Consider the following 16,389-nt stretch of genomic DNA (forward strand, 5'->3'; position numbering starts at 1 on the left):
TTTCTCTACAGAGGACATTTTGGTATGGAAAAAAAAATCATTTTGTCTGAAGTTCCCTTTTTTTTTTAATTCTCCAGTAATTTTTTTTTCTCTTGTACAAAATATTACAATGATTTTTATATATATTTACATAGGTTTTTTTTTTTCCAAACAGCTAGAAAACAGTGATGCCTTACAATCAGGATTGGCGATCCATTTTTCTTTTCTCTGTGTATTCAACATGATTGGGAATTTTAAAAAAACGCCGCAGCTGTAGTGGTTGAAGTCAAATTCATTGTCTCAGGTGGTCTGCAAAACGAATGTATCCTGGTTTCTTGCACAAACCGAGCCTTAATTAAAAGTGAAGTCACAATCACATGTGGCCTTACCTAGAATCGAAGAGAAGGTAGCTAGCTTTTGTGGTCAGAAATATGGATATGCCTATTATTTCGAATGTGCTCCCAAGTTTCAAACATTTTATTATTATTATTTTTTTCGGGGGGGGGGAATTTCTGAATCAAATTTATCTCCTCTATTTCAAGTCAGTTTAATGTCAAGGCAGTAGTCACTTTTAGGAAATTTAGATACGTTCAACACACGCCTTAAACCATACACAGCCAACCTGGTGCAAACCTCTTTGCTCTATTATTACAATTATTCTTTTCTTTTCTTTTCTTTTTCTTTTTCTTTTTACAACTTGACATTTGACCAAAGGGGAAGAGCCAAGTTTTAAGCTGTGTAAATGATACACTCCGAACTATTTCTCTACAGAGGACATTTTGGTATGGAAAAAAAAATCATTTTGTCTGAAGTTCCCTTTTTTTTTTTAAATTCTCCAGTAATTTTTTTTTCTCTTGTACAAAATATTACAATGATTTTTATATATATTTACATAGGTTTTTTTTTTTCCAAACAGCTAGAAAACAGTGATGCCTTACAATCAGGATTGGCGATCCATTTTTCTTTTCTCTGTGTATTCAACATGATTGGGAATTTTAAAAAAACGCCGCAGCTGTAGTGGTTGAAGTCAAATTCATTGTCTCAGGTGGTCTGCAAAACGAATGTATCCTGGTTTCTTGCACAAACCGAGCCTTAATTAAAAGTGAAGTCACAATCACATGTGGCCTTACCTAGAATCGAAGAGAAGGTAGCTAGCTTTTGTGGTCAGAAATATGGATATGCCTATTATTTCGAATGTGCTCCCAAGTTTCAAACATTTTATTATTATTATTTTTTTCGGGGGGGGGGGAATTTCTGAATCAAATTTATCTCCTCTATTTCAAGTCAGTTTAATGTCAAGGCAGTAGTCACTTTTAGGAAATTTAGATACGTTCAACACACGCCTTAAACCATACACAGCCAACCTGGTGCAAACCTCTTTGCTCTATTATTACAATTATTCTTTTCTTTTCTTTTCTTTTTCTTTTTACAACTTGACATTTGACCAAAGGGGAAGAGCCAAGTTTTAAAGCTGTGGTTTGTTTTTGTTTAATGGCTTATGGTACAACTCCCTGCCTTTTTCAACAAAATGAGGTATGCAATACAAACTGTGGTCAGTTAGATGAATTCATCACAAATCGCTGGTGGAAATAATGACTGATTTGCGTGTGGGGGGGGAGGGGGGTGGGTGGGTGGGAGGGGAAAGGGGTGGGAAGAAGGACTACAAAATCCTAATTTTGAAACAGTGCCAAAAACAGGAAAGAAAGTCAAAGGGACGGGGGGTGGGGAAGAACAGTCCAGAAGATGGGTTAAGGGGTTTGCTAGTAGCTTTCCACCCACTGAGCAAATCCTCGTTCCACCAGTGTTCGGTTGATGGACACCAACTGGAAGAGAAAACAAAGAGAAACATCAGTGAGTGATCTCAGCAACAACAGGGCAAATGAAGTGATCTTGCGCAGTCCGATGTCAGAGTTCCAAGTAATGCACCCATAGAAAGCAGAACTCTGAGGTAAACAGATTTCTCAAAGAACAATTTATTAGATACATCCTGTTGGCACAACTGGTGGAAACCGACTCTGAAAGTTCCCGCGGTTTTCACCTAATTAAAAAGTGAAAGTTCCAGCTCAACAATATTGGATTTTAAATATACAGACCTATGGATATATCCAGCATGGGGAACAGCGCAAAAAGTAACACTTTACAACAGAAAAACATGTTGAACTGAGTACGTATGTTTACTTTCTGATAATTAATTTGTTCTCTATGAACATAATGAAAGAACTGATCAATATTATTTCTTGTGATCAAGGTTAAATGTTTGGTTTAAAAAGTGAATGGTGTGTGTGTGTGTACACACAAACACACAGATTTATTTTCAGGCAGTCATTCGGTGAGAACTACATATATATACCGGTATATATATATATAGGGGCCTCTGGTGGCTCAGACTGCTAAGACAGTCTGTTATTAAGACAGCTGCTTGCAATTACTGCAGGTTCAAGTCCCACCAGGCCCAAGGTTGACTCAGCCTTCCATCCTTTATAAGGTAGGTAAAATGAGGACCCAGATTGTTGGGGGCAATAAGTTGACTTTGTATATAATATACAAATGGATGAAGACTATTGCTAACATAGTGTAAGCCGCCCTGAGTCTTCGGAGAAGGGCGGGATATAAATGCAAATAAAAAAATAAAAATAAATACATACATACATACATACATATATATATATATATATATATGTAGTTCTTGTTTAGTAACTGCCTGAAGTTATGACAGACACTCCCCCCAAAGGTACTTGCATTTTCTTTTTGAAATTCCAACTGCCAAACCCCCAGATTACAAATCATGGTATAATTCTACTTTTTAACAAACTTGATTAGCTGAGAAAAATTCATCCACCTCTTCTAATGCTGTATTCTGACATGGTATTTCCTCCAAGACTGCCCTTCTGATGCTGGGCGATGTTTTAAAAGAAATTGCAGCTGGCTTTTTGCATTGAAGCCGAGTGGATGCAGAATTCACTTTGAAGCTAGTAGAGAGCTGGTTTTAATTAAACATAATTTCCTCTTTCAGTGGATTCAGCTATTCAGTTTGATCTTTTTTTGTTGTAACTGAATAATTCTTTAAATTGTCTTATCAAATGGGTTTTGCCCAGCGGGGGCAAACATCCAGGAAAGGCATCCTGAAGATTGACAACCATGTGGGTCAATGAACCATGGCTTTGTCAGTTGTAGCCCTCATGCCATGGAACATGCTGCCCAGTGGTAGGACTGGCACAGAGGAGGGCTTCAAAAATTTTAGCAAGAGGTTCTCTGCCCGATTGCTGGGTGGGCATAGCCATGGTGGGCGTGGCTTGGTCTGTCTCCTGCACCATGGCGGCCCATTTCTGGCCTTCCAGTAGGCCCGTTTTTCGCCCTCCCTGAGTCTCCGTGCGCGCCCTGTACTTACATGAATCCAAAACAGGCTGCGTTGGGACTCCTGGGAGGGGAGGGGTGGGAGGGGCCACCCAGGAGTGGGATTTGGGGGTTCTCCAAACCACACAGAATCTTAGCTAGAGGTTCTCCCGAACCCCTGAGAACCCCCAGCAGCCCACCTGTGGACTGGCACCTGCATCTCATTCAGGAAAACCCTTAAACTCATCTTTAACCAATCTTTGAATCCCGAGGTGATTCCTGATAATTATTGAAGATGTTTTTGAGATGTTCTATTTTGTTTCTACAGGTAGTCCTCGACGTACGACTACAACTGAGCACAAAATTTCTGTTGCTGAGTGAGAGGTTTGTTAAGTAAATTTTGCCCCATTTTATGACCTTTCTTGCGAGTTTTTAAGTGAATCACTGCAGTTGCTAAGTGAATCTGGCTTCCCCGTTGACGTTGCTTGGCAGAAGGTCGCGATCACATGATCCTGGGACGCTGCAACCGTCATAAATGTGAGTCAGTTGCTGCCTGAATTTTGATCATGTGACCATGGGGATGCCTCAATGGTCAGTAAGTGTGAAAAACAGTAATAAGTCACCTTTTTCAGTGCAGCTGTAACTTTGAACGGTCACTAACTGAACTGTTCTAAGTTGAGGATTACTTATACTGCCCAGAGTTTAAATGAGAGAGTATTTGGGGTATATATGTGTGCATGTAGCTATCTTAAGTGGAAAGACAGTACAGGTAAGTCCTCGCTTACTGACTATTCACTTAGTGACTGTTCAAAGTTATGACAGCACTGAACAAGAAGACTTATGACTGGTCCTTGAACTTATGACTGTTGCAGCATTCCCCCACCAGGTGATCACCACTCAAGGTGCTTTGAAGCCCCCATAGTTGTACGACAGTTGACCTGCCTCATTATCATGTGATCTCTATCTGTACTGTCAGAGTATGAATATTCAAAGCTGGAATAGACATGGCAACAGGTCAGCCAATGGGGATTGTTTGGAAACTGAAACATAGTACTTGTTTGTATGGGGACATAAGAGACAGTTTGGAGTCTGGGCGTGGCTTAGTCTTGCTGAGCTGTACGCTCTGGAATGAACTTCCGACGCTCTGGAACGAACTTCCCCCTGGCTTACGTCAAGTGCCGGATCTTCGGACCTTCCGTCGTGAGCTAAAAACACACCTATTTATTCAAGCGGGACTGGCATAATAGTGTTAAATTTTAATTCGGGGTTTTATTAATATTTTTAAAATTTTAAAACTAAGTTTTAATTATCAGCCTTTATTGTAATTTGCTAGGTTTTAAATGTTTTAATTTGTATATATTCCTGTGTTTTATCTTGGCTGTACACTGCCCTGAGTCCTTCGGGAGAAGGGCGGTATAAAAATTTAATAAAATAAATAAAAATAAATAAAATAAATAAGAGTTTGTTTGGCCTCTGTAATGGGTGCCTCTGTACAATATATTAGCCTCTGTATCTTTCTATTCTGTAATGACTTGCTTCTATGAATATTGCTTCTGTATTCCTGATATTATAAGCTGAATTCTGCTGTATGGTATTGTATATAAAGAAAGTTTATTTAATGTAAATTGAATCCTGTTGAAGAGAGTTTGTTGCAGCACACACAATCAGACATGTACACCCCGACAAACAAAGACAATGGGAAACCAGCAGAAGGTCACAAGTCAGAGTTATGGATTGTCTCACTGAAAAACTGCAATAATTCACTTAATAGCCATAGGGAAAAGTGACACAAATTCAGCAGTCACACAATGTCTTGTTTAAGGACCACATTGCGTAGCAACGGTCCTTGGAGGTTACTACTACTTGTGCGTATACGCAGTTCGTAAAATGTGAAGTTTATAATTTAAACCAAGTCTCTCTAATTCAAATACAAATTTCCAAATCCTTTTTGCCTATGCTTAATCGACGTGCTCTTCTACCAAAGAATATTGGTAATTTTTTAAAAAATGTTATTGAATTTCTCTGTTGCAATAAAAATCGCATAGGCCGCTTTAACATGTGACACCCTTAGCAGCTGATTTCCCTCAAAAACAGAGAAGTTCTCAGTTCAATAAATAATCTCATTGTAAATAAAGATTTTTGCCTTTTGATGAAAAGCCCATTACGTTAATGCTAGAGAAACTCTCACCTGGAAATGCTAATCTCCTTTGCGGGAGAGTCTAAAATCTGGAAATTGCCACTCGATTCCTGCCAAATAGGCCTCATTTGGTGGATGAACAGAAAGGCTCATCTTTGTACCTCCTGATAAAGCCCTAATTTGTGGCTTTTCTCTGTTTTAGCTTTCGGAGAGAGAGGAATTTGAAGAAACCCCAAAATCGGATCTATCATTCCTGGGTTTGCAGAGCAGATGGGTTTCTGTATGCTTGTGCACGCACAAGATTTCTCCTCCCTCAATTGGGCTGGCCCAGTTGCTTTCTTTTCTTTAGTGCAGGGGTCTCCAACCTTGGCAACTTTGTGGACTTGTGGAATTTGCTGGCTGAGGGATTCTGGGAGTTGAAGTCCACAAGTCTTAAAGTTGCCAAGGTTGGAGATCCCTGCTTTAGTGTTTTGCAAAAATGTAATAAAGAAAGAATTCCAAGAAAGGTATCAGCCAGGCTCCATCAAAGCACCTGAGATCCTGAAGAGTGAAACAAAGCTGGCTTAGTTTTCCCACATTGTTTGGTGCTGTCTGCGTGGATAAGAAGGATTGGCATATCCTGTGAAGGGGCTTACAGGCTCTGTTGCTGTCCACCCAAAGAGACGCAACTAAAGAGGAGACCATCTGTCCATCTAACAAGCTGGACTGAAGACTGCAGAAAGAATTTGGTGGCGTCCACCTGCCCCCTGGACGACGGCCAACCAAGAGCAGGCGGGACGTTCGACTGAGATCCAACCTCTCTCTGAAGTACGAAGTCTAGTTGTTACTCTTTCTATATCTACACAACACCCCCAAAGAATGGCACCCTACTAAGAAGTCTACTAAATGCACATTTTCTGAAGGATCTCTCCTGCTTTCAGTTTAAAAATCACCAAGGATCATCATAATGAGTGCGCTGGTGATTTAATTCTGGGATCTCTGTGACCTATTATGGAGCTGTTCTCCCAAAATTGAGCCACATACCTCATCTCCTATCATGCTCCACAGTTGTATTAGTGGCAAGCCCGTTGCACTGTCGTAATTTGTAACCTACAAATAGAAAAGTCAGTTAAAACTGTAATACCAACAGCGAATGGATGGTTGTTGTCAGGCACAAAGAATCAGGGCCATTTGTAATAGAAGCATAGAAGACTAATTCAAGCCCATACAGAAGAATTTGGTCAGCCGAAGTTTGACACTAAATTGGCATAAGATAAGGGTCAATGGGATTCAGGATGAGTTGAACTTGGGAGTGCTTGTGGGAATTCAACAACTCTAAGATGATGATGCATTTAACTCCGCCTCCCCTCAGCTCTGCCTGCTCTCCTTGAGCCACTATGTTAGACAGGTTCCAATGGATGGGGAAAAACAAGCTCCGACTTAACCCGCCCAAGACTGAGTGGCTGTGGATGCCGGCATCCCGGTACAGTCAGCTGATTCCATCGCTGACTGTAGGGGGCGAGTCATTGGCCCCCACGGAGAGGGTCCGCAATCTAGGCGTCCTTCTGGATGCACGGCTGTCGTTAGAAGAGCATATGACGGCCCTCGCCAGAGGGGCTTTTTATCAGGTTTGCCTGATACGCCAGACTGGGATTCCCTATGCACAGTCACCCATGCCCTCGTCACTTCCCACCTGGACTACTGCAACGCTCTCTACATGGGGCTCCCCTAGAAGAGCACCCGGAGGCTCCAACTAGTTCAGAATGCGGCCGCGTGGGTGATAGAGGGAGCAACTCGAGGCTCCCATATAACACTTCTCCTGCGCAGGCTGCACTGGCTTCCGGTGGTCTTCCGGGTGCAATTCAAAGTGTTGGTTACCACCTTTAAAGCGCTCCATGGCATAGGACCGGGCTATTTACGGGACCGCCTGCTGCTACCGGTGGCCTCCCATCGACCAGTGCGCTCCCATAGGGAGGGTTTCCTCAGGTGCCATCGGCCAGACAATGTCGGCTGGCGACCCCCAGGGGGAGGGCCTTCTCTGTTGGGGCTCCAGCCCTCTGGAACGAGCTACCTCCAGGGTTACGCCAACTCCCTGACCTCTGGACCTTCCGACGCGAGCTGAAGACGTTTCTGTTCCATCGCACAGGACTGGCCTAACAGTTTTTAATGGGGGTTTTTATTGGATTTTACAGTGCTCAGCCAAATTTGAATTAGTCTTTTAAAAATTGTTTTTAATTTTTGTATCTGTTGTTTTATCTGGCTGTAAACTGCCCTGAGTCCTTTGGGAGAAGGGCGGTATAGAAACCAAAATAATAAATAAATAAATAAATCTAAAATCTTCCTGGATTGTCACTAACAAGGTCACTAAAATCTTTTCACTGAACTCTGGGCAAGAATTTCCCTAGCTTATCATTTATTTATTTATTTATTGTATTTAAGAAGCGCCCATCTCTCTCACCAAGGGACTCTGGGTGGTACAGAATAAAATACTAAAAGCAGAAAAAAACAGTACTTAAAATGTTAAAGAGGCAAGGAATGTTAAAAATTAATTAAAAGACGAGAGGAGGGCTTTCAGGGTGCTAACCAGCCCCATGACTGCATGCTCCTCCATGCACCCCAAACAAGGCTTCAGAGCCATATTTTAACTACTTCTCAGAAGGCCAAAAGAGTGGTGGGAACCCATCTCACCTCTAGAGAGTGAGTGTTCCACAAAGTAGGGGTAATGTTCTGACCTAGACATCCTTAGAAACTAAACAGCACAAACTCAATCCTGGCAAACCTCTTTAATTCACACAGCTGTAAATTACTTTCATTTACAGTCCACAAGGCTTGATAAACAGTATTTCAGAAAAAGGTTATCAACACCCACCTATCTCACATGGAACGTTGCTAAAGAGCTAATTTCCAGAGTCAGGGCAAGGCCAAACTTGGCACAGAGTCACAAACAGAAGTTTCAAATCTTGAATCGGCCAGATGAACTAATTGCTTCCTGCAAAAGCTCACGTCGCTTCTCTTTTATGTCTTATGGGAGGGGCCAATCATTTCCAAGCTTTACTCCCAAGTCGACCTTTTTTCCTTAATTGTTCCTGTCTCCTGGCAGCTCTGCGCATGCGCACACTGGGAACAGGCTCACGCTGTTCTTCTGCCTCGCTGATGTCAGACTCCGGAGACTCCAGAGGCAGCAAAGAACTACCAGATGGGCCTTGGCACTCTCTCTGCCTCCGATTCAGAGCCATCGTCCGAGCCTTCCCCAGACTCCACAACTGGCCCACGTTCCTCCCCAACCTCCTCACTGTCGAAATCTGCTGCCAGCTGTGCTGGCCGGTGATGGGCCACAACAGGTAACAGCAGAGAAGTGTCACTTCCGGAACCCTGCCAGTCAAAATTCTTTTAGCTAATAGGGTCCATAACATATCTTTCCTGACTGACCGGGTGGGATGGGCTGATGTAATGGATCAAAGATGGTTCTTAGTCCGAAGATAACCACGGCATATAGGGCTTTATAGGTCACAACCCCACACCTTGAATTGAACCCTGAACCAACCTGGCAGACAGCAACGGTGTTACAATGCACCATTCTTTGGGCACCCAAGATTGCCCACATGGCCACATTTTGTACCAGCTGAAACTTCCAGATACTTTTCAAGGGTAGAACACATTGCCAGAGTCCAAACAGTAATTTGTGAAGAATAGCTTATCTGTTTGTTTGTATTCTGCCTTTATTATTTTTACAAATATCTCAAGGCGGCAACCCAACACACCTTTTTCCTATTTTCCTCACAAATATGATTCCAAGTGGTGAGTTGGGGAGGGAGAGGGAGAGGGAGAGAGAGAGAAGGACTGGACCAAAGTCACCTAGCCAGCTTTCATGGCTAAAGTGGGACTAGAACCTCATCATCTCCCACTTTCTAGCCTGGTGCCTTAACCACTTAGACCAGGGGTCTCCAATTTTGGCAACTTTAAGACTTGTAGACTTCAACTCCCAGAGTTCTGGGAGGAACTTTGGGAATTGAAATCCACAAGTCTTAAAGTTGCCAATGTTGGAGACCCCTGACTTGCACTACACTTTAGAAACTGCTGTGGTCCGCCAGCAGCCTGCGAAGCTGGCAACAGAGTCGGACAGTGATGAGGCTGAGGTGGGGCCAGGGCTATCGGGGAGTGAGGTGCGGACTCCAGAGCTTCCAGAGATTGATAGTAGTGAAGCAGAGGAACAGGAGGAACCTAATCCTAAAGCACGCATGAAAAGAGCTGCCAGAAGGCAAGAGCAGCTCAAGCAAAGAGGACAACTCGGGAGTAGGGCCAAGAGATGATTGGCCCCTCCCATAAGGCTTAAAACAGACCAGCAAGGCGTTTCGGCTTTGCCGGAAAATAAGGTTGGTAGCTTCGTCTTCTTGCATTTATTTTTGTATCTGTGACTTCTGAACATTTGCCAAGAAAGGCCTTTGGCAGTTTGCCTAATTGGACCAAGGTTTGCAATAGGACTGAGGAATTTGTGTTGGGAGGAATTTGCTTTAATTAAATTGAACTATGCTGGGAATGAAGTAATGCTCAGCTGTTCGAATAAAGTTTGTTTGTTTTTTCACTGACTGAGTTCACTGACTTACTTGGGCCTGGGTCACAACAGAAACATCAAACTGAGTTTGAACAAGCCAAGGGCAGGCTTGATGGCAAATGTTGTTGAACATCAGCTCTGATCACTGAGAAATCAAGAAATTTGGAATTTACAAATTTACCATTTCTTACTCGTTTGCCGCTCACTTCCTCCTCCCTCATTAATGGGAAGTAAAAGGATTCCTCAGCACAAATGCTTTTTCCCAATCAAATCAAAGCAGCTATAAGCAACCCACCAGATGTTACACTTACCTGTGCAAGTAAGGGTGTGCCCCTGGTCATTTCACTAACAGCCGTGTCAGCTTCAGATGAGAAGTGATCATCATCTTTAATAGAAAGGAGGGGAAGAGAAAGAATAATTATTCAAAGTGGTCCCTGAATCCAGAACTAAATTAAGCCATACAGAATTTCTCCTGAAATCTTCCTACTGAGTTATACGTGCCTTTTAGGGTGGGGGAACGGGGGTTGGGGAGATGGGAAGGAGGAAGGAACAAGGAACAACTTTTAAAAATTATCCAAAGCATGAAAATCATGAAGAAAGCAGAAAAAGTGTTACACAGAGAATATCGATATTGCATATACTTGCTTGTACGCCCATCTGTGAATAATCTGAGCCTCAAAATTCTCATGTTTTAATTTTCACAATTGACTTGGTGGATAATTGGATTTTCATAGTATTTCGGTTAAAAACTCAAGGGTCACCTTATACATGGATGGGCTTATATACAAGTGCGGTAAATGCAGGTACTTTTAAAAAGTATTACCAAATACGCTTGCAGGTAAGCCAAACCCAATTTTGGGGGTATATTTTGGCACCTAAAATTTCTCAGTTTATCTTCAAGTCTGTATGGTAAGTTCCTGTTGTGACCCAGGTTCCTGGACTCGGACTCCTGGACTCGGATGATTCAGAAAGTGAGGAAGAAGACCTGGCAAGGCCTGCTTCTCCTGGGCCCTCTCCCTCCCTGGCACCCACCCAAAGGGAGGAGGGGGGGCCGGCAAGGCCTGATTCTTCCGGGCCTTCTTCTGATTTGGCAACGCCCCAAGAACAATTTTGGCTTGATGCAAAACTGCACAGACGTGACCGGCGCGCGCAGCAGAGGAGGCGTTGGGACAAAGTCAAAGAATGATGAGTCACGCAGTGACACCCACAGAGGCTATAAAAGCAGGAGGCGGGACTTCCTGGCTTTTTGTCTTGGACAAAGCAGTGAATTTGCGCGGGCAAACTGTATCAATGGAGGGAAGAATATATTCGTGAGTAACTCTGGCCTTATCTATAATTTCCTAGTTATCTCCAGAGACTTGGCAGGCCCGTGGGTAGACGTGGCCAGAACATTTATCTATGTAAATAAACTAGAAAAGAAGGCCTTTGACTGACTCTTTGTTGGGAGTATTGGGGGAGGGAAACAGAACAGTTCCTGAGTTAGAGGTTAAGTCTCAGCAGAATCCGAACTCAGCCCCTCCCATCATTTTCCACCAATGCAATTTATTGATTGGCTGGATGAATGGAGCCGCCTTTCAGTTGTTGGGTTATGGTGCTTTGGTTGCCACTTTAAATTTTGTGTCCTGTACAGGTAGGTCTTGCCAATCACTGTCGTAACCCATAATTGGTCATAAAGCACTGTTACATGACCAACCGATTTTTTTTAAAATGGTAGTCATTAATCAATGGTTTGCTAGGAGCGTGGTTTTGCTAAAACCTGGAAGCAAACGCCAGCTTTCAACAAAAACATTGTAAAATGCAGTCATGTGACTGCCCTGAAAGCTGTTTCTAAACACCTAAAATGCAATCTTGTAATCACTTGCCGGTGGCTGTCATATCTTCAAATTCAGTTCATAAATACTCCCCACCCACGGTAGATCAGTCATAACTCTGAACAGCAGCTAGGTAACTGATCGTAAGTCCAGGACTACCTGTATTTAGATATTATGTCTGGTTTAATCTTATGTGGGTTTTTTATTATTTGGGTCTACTTTTGGTATGCTGGCCACACTAAATTGGGCAGCCTTATTAAACTAGTTAATAAATAAACAAATAGGGAACAGAATGTAGCACAGCCTGGGGGCGGAGTCAAGAGAGTAATAAGCCCAGAGTCCTTACGTTCTCACAAACTAAGCCCAACCCTTCCTGAATTCTGTTGACTTTTATCTAGTGCCAATTTTACTGCTAAACCATTTGTTGACTATCTTCTTGTTTATGGGCATTGGTGATAAATCAGCTTAACTAGAGCTTAACGTGTGGTCCTGATTCTTTGTGCCTGACACATCACCTGAAAAAGGACTTCTCCTGTGGCTTTCTCTCTTCTTCTACCTGCATGTCTGAATGTTGTCCTGCTCAACACCCAAGTTTACCTTGCATACAGAAACAAGTAGAGATGCGTTGGGAAAACCCTCTTTCAGAGGCGAAGAGGCGACTCGACTTCTGTCCCCCATTTGTTTATTTATTAACTAGTTTCATAAGACTGCCTAACTCAAATAATGTAACTGTGGGCCTTGTACCACAACCCGAAATCAAATAATGAACCAAAAAATCCCCATATAACGTTAAAACATATATAAACACAGGAGAACCCAAAGGCGCTTTTTTCAAGAGGCAACTGGACTTTCTGGATTTTCTTCGAAGATGTTTTGCTCTCTCAAGCTGAAGAAGCTCCTTGGATGAGATGCGAAAAGTCTTCAAAAGGAAAAACCAGAAAGTCCAGTGGTCTCTTTAAAAAAAGCACCTTTGGGATAACCATGACCTGGATGACTGAGAATCTCCACAGGCAAACACAGGGAGGAAAATTGTTTAAAATGGTGGCTAAATGGCCCCATAACCCAACAACCCCTGTGACCCAAGCTTAGCGTTATACATCCAGCTTAGCGTTATACAGAAATTCGACTGCAGCATCCTTTTTGTGTTCAGAGTCCTCACTGCAGGATAAATTATCTGAAAGTTTCTTGCCAGACTTAAGAAATTTATTATTTATTTATTTATTTATTTTATTTATTTATTTATTTATTTATTTATTAATTTATTTATTTATTTATTTTATTATTTTATTTTATTTTATTATTATATTATATTATATTATATTATATTATATTATATTATATTATATTATATTAATTATATTATAATATATTATTATATTATATTATTTATTTTATTTTATTATTTTAATTTAATTTAATTTAATTTAATTTTTATTTTTATTTGTTTTGTTTTGTTTTATTTACTTTTTGTCAGATGGTAGACGTGTATTTATCCCAATCACGTTTAAACTCCGTGACTGAGGAATTATCATCACATTCCATGGGTTCCACATCACAATACTGGCAGTCCTCGACTTACAACCTTACATTTAGTGACCATTCAAAATTACAATAGGTCTGAAAAGAAGTGACTTATGACCAGTTTTCACACTGACGACTGTTGCAGCGGCCCTATGGTCACGTGACCGAAATATGGATGCTTGGCAACTGGCAGGTATTTATGACGGTTGCAGTGTCCTGGGGTCATGTGATGACCTTCTGGCAAGCAAAATAAATGGGGAAACCAGATTTCACTTAACAACTATGTAACTACCTTAACAACTGTAGGGATAACGTTTAATGCTGTGGCGAGAAACACTTCATAACTCTCTCGCTTAGCAACAGAAATTTTGGTCTCAACTGTGGTCATAAATCGAGGACTACCTATGTTCAAAAGAGTGAGAATTTATATATGCAGTCATTAGGAGATGAATCTATCAGTGGTACCGATTCTAGCTTGTAAATCTCTGTTTATTGTGTCATGCCCACTTCGGAGCCTGAATCTGTGGAGGAAGATGAGCTGGAACTGGAGTGGCTTTGTTGGAATATGGGGAGGAGCAGGCTGAGTCAGGCCAGGGCCTTTCAGGATGGGGACCGCTTGTAGGCAGGGAGGAAGGGGGGAGGGTGATCAAGATTGACTAACCAGTGAACATGAGAGACACGAGCTCAAGCGATGAGCAAAGATCACCCCCTCCTGATCCTCGAGCACTGTTGTGGTCCAACAGCATCCGGGGGACCTAGCAGCAGAGTCGGACAGTGAGGAGGTTGGGAAGGACAATGGGCCAGTCCTGGACTCTGGGGAAAGCCTGGACAAGAGCTCTGCATTGGAGGCAGAGATGGGGCCAGGGCCATCTGGGAGCGATGCGTGGACTCTGGAGCCTCCAGAGGCGGATAGCAAAGAGGCAGAGGAACAGGAGGAGCCTGTTCCTAGTGCACGCATGCAAAGAGCTGCCAGAAGACAAGAGCACCTAAAGCAAAAATGACAACTCGGGAGTAAGGCCAGGAGATGATTGGCCCCTCCCATAAGGCTCAAAAGAGCAACGACTCTTGGGCTCTTTGTAGGAAAGCAACGTTGGTACATTGATTTCTAGTCAGTGTCTCTTGTTTCTGCACTTTGTGGGGCTTTGCCAAGAAAAGCCTTTGGCAGGGTGCCAAAGAAGACAAAGGTTTCTGATAAGGCTGAAGGACTTTTTCTGAAGGATTTGTTTTGGAATTAATTTGGACAAGCTGAGAATGAAGTTATTCTCAGCTGTTCTAATAAACTACATTTCTTTAGGACTGATTGTGTCTGGTAATAACTACTTGGGCCTAGGTCACAAGCACCGAGAGTGGAGAGAAGGCAGGAACAGCGGAAACTGAACAGACTACTTGGGAGGAGAGAGCCCGACCCCTCTCCACAAGGCACACCTGGGGACTGAGACTGAAGGAAACGCTGTGGGGAGGGCATTTGTAGAGAACAAACACTGAAATCATGGAGTGTTATGTGCAATTGCCGACCTTGGACGTTTTCTGGATTTTGTTTGTTCCTTTACTTCCTAGACTAACTGACTTATTCACTTGCCCTGCTGGATTTCTTGTTTGCAGCTGCTGTGCTCACAGTGTTGGGCTGGAGTAGTTGCAGCCAGAGGCTGCTGGAGTGGTGTGTGTGTGTGTGTGTGTGTGTGTATCATCACTTTGCTCTGGGACTTGCCAGAAATGTGGAAGTGTTTGGGGAACGTTTTGAACAATAAAGGGGTGGTCTGAACTGTCAGCTGACCGTGTTGCCTCTGTGCCATGCCCCAGGTCATCACATATTATTTGTTTTGTCAACTCAATTCACTCCTATAGGGCCGTTTCAGTGGGTATCTTGCAATGTGAGTACAATATTCAAATACCTTGAGATTTTGTGTTTATTAACTGACATGTCCCTTAATTTCAAAAGGCGTGTCTTACTTTGTAATAGATGAACTTAAATTCATTCAGCTTAACACAAGAATAAAACAGGAACAGGATTTAAAAAGGGATCCCTGGAATTCAGAATCCAAGACAGTTGGGTAACACTTTGATCTTAGAAATCGGACGCAACCCTGTGAAATTTAGGTTTCCAAACATGGATCTTTAGAAAAAGTGTGCAGCCTGACCTCCGAGTCAAAAAGACAGAGCTTGTCGTATACCATTCTTGATTTTCTTATAAAATCCCAAACCACAAAGACGAGACACCTCTCTCTCTCGTGTTTCTAGGGGGTACTACCTGGAAGTGGCACCACGTTGTCCAAAAGAACCTCAGCTCCTTGGAACGGCAGGGTTACAAAGTCAGACCTTTAAAAAAAAAAAAAAAAGGAGATAATAAGGAAATGAATTAAAACAGCATAGAAATGTCTAGGTTTACAATCTGAGAGCCAAAGCTTCCTTCCCTCTAGCTCAGCGGTTCTCAGCCTGTGGGTCGGGACCCCGCTGGGGGTCGAATGACGATTTGCTAGGGGTCACCTAACACCATCGGAAATATGGGAAGTATACTTGCGAGTCAAAGAATCGCGTTCCAATGGTTGACTCCACAAGCCAGCTGCAGGCTCTTCAAATCGCTAGACGAATTCGGCTTCAGGCACGATGAATTAACAAAGAGAGAAATCTTTGCTCTGATGTCTCCCTCTCAAGCCAGCTGCAATCACTCCCAATCGCTAGCCTAATCTGGCTTCAGGCGCGATAAACTTAATAGGGGAGGAGTCTGCGCTTTAATGCCTCTATCCTCAAGGCAATCGCAAACAGTTCAGATTGCTAGCCAATACGGCTTCAGGCATGATAAACTGAAAACGAAAATAATTTTATGGTTGGGGTCACCACATTGTGGGGAATTGTATTACAGGGGTCGCAGCACTATAAAGGTTGAGAACCACTGCTCTAGCTCCTTCAGGCAAAAAAAATGAGAATATTTTTGGCAGCAAGCTACTGGGCTTAGACCAGAGTTCCCCAAAATGATTAATACTGACCTCCCACAAAGGCCAGCTGGACTATCCCAGGAATCAATGTTATTTTTGTCAATAGTCCTTCATTTACAAATGCAATTGAACTCAGAATTTTGC

General features: G+C 42.6%; 1 protein-coding gene across 3 annotated transcripts in view; it reads right to left on the reverse strand.

The window, feature by feature from the left end:
* Positions 1-711: 711 nt before the first annotated feature.
* Positions 712-16,389, reverse strand: part of AKAP1 (A-kinase anchoring protein 1) — a 70,580-nt gene continuing 54,902 nt past the window's right edge. For all 3 annotated transcript variants that reach the window (XM_058164233.1, XM_058164235.1, XM_058164234.1), the window contains exons 8-11: positions 15,561-15,628; positions 10,292-10,365; positions 6,473-6,538; positions 712-1,802 (exon numbers count right to left, since the gene is read on the reverse strand). In XM_058164233.1, the coding sequence (XP_058020216.1) occupies positions 1,740-1,802; positions 6,473-6,538; positions 10,292-10,365; positions 15,561-15,628 (271 nt within the window). In that variant the 3' untranslated portion in view covers positions 712-1,739. The remainder of the gene's footprint in view (positions 1,803-6,472; positions 6,539-10,291; positions 10,366-15,560; positions 15,629-16,389) is intronic.

This window comes from Ahaetulla prasina, chromosome 1, assembly GCF_028640845.1.
Source record: "Ahaetulla prasina isolate Xishuangbanna chromosome 1, ASM2864084v1, whole genome shotgun sequence".
NCBI classification, from domain to species: Eukaryota; Metazoa; Chordata; class Lepidosauria; order Squamata; family Colubridae; genus Ahaetulla; species Ahaetulla prasina.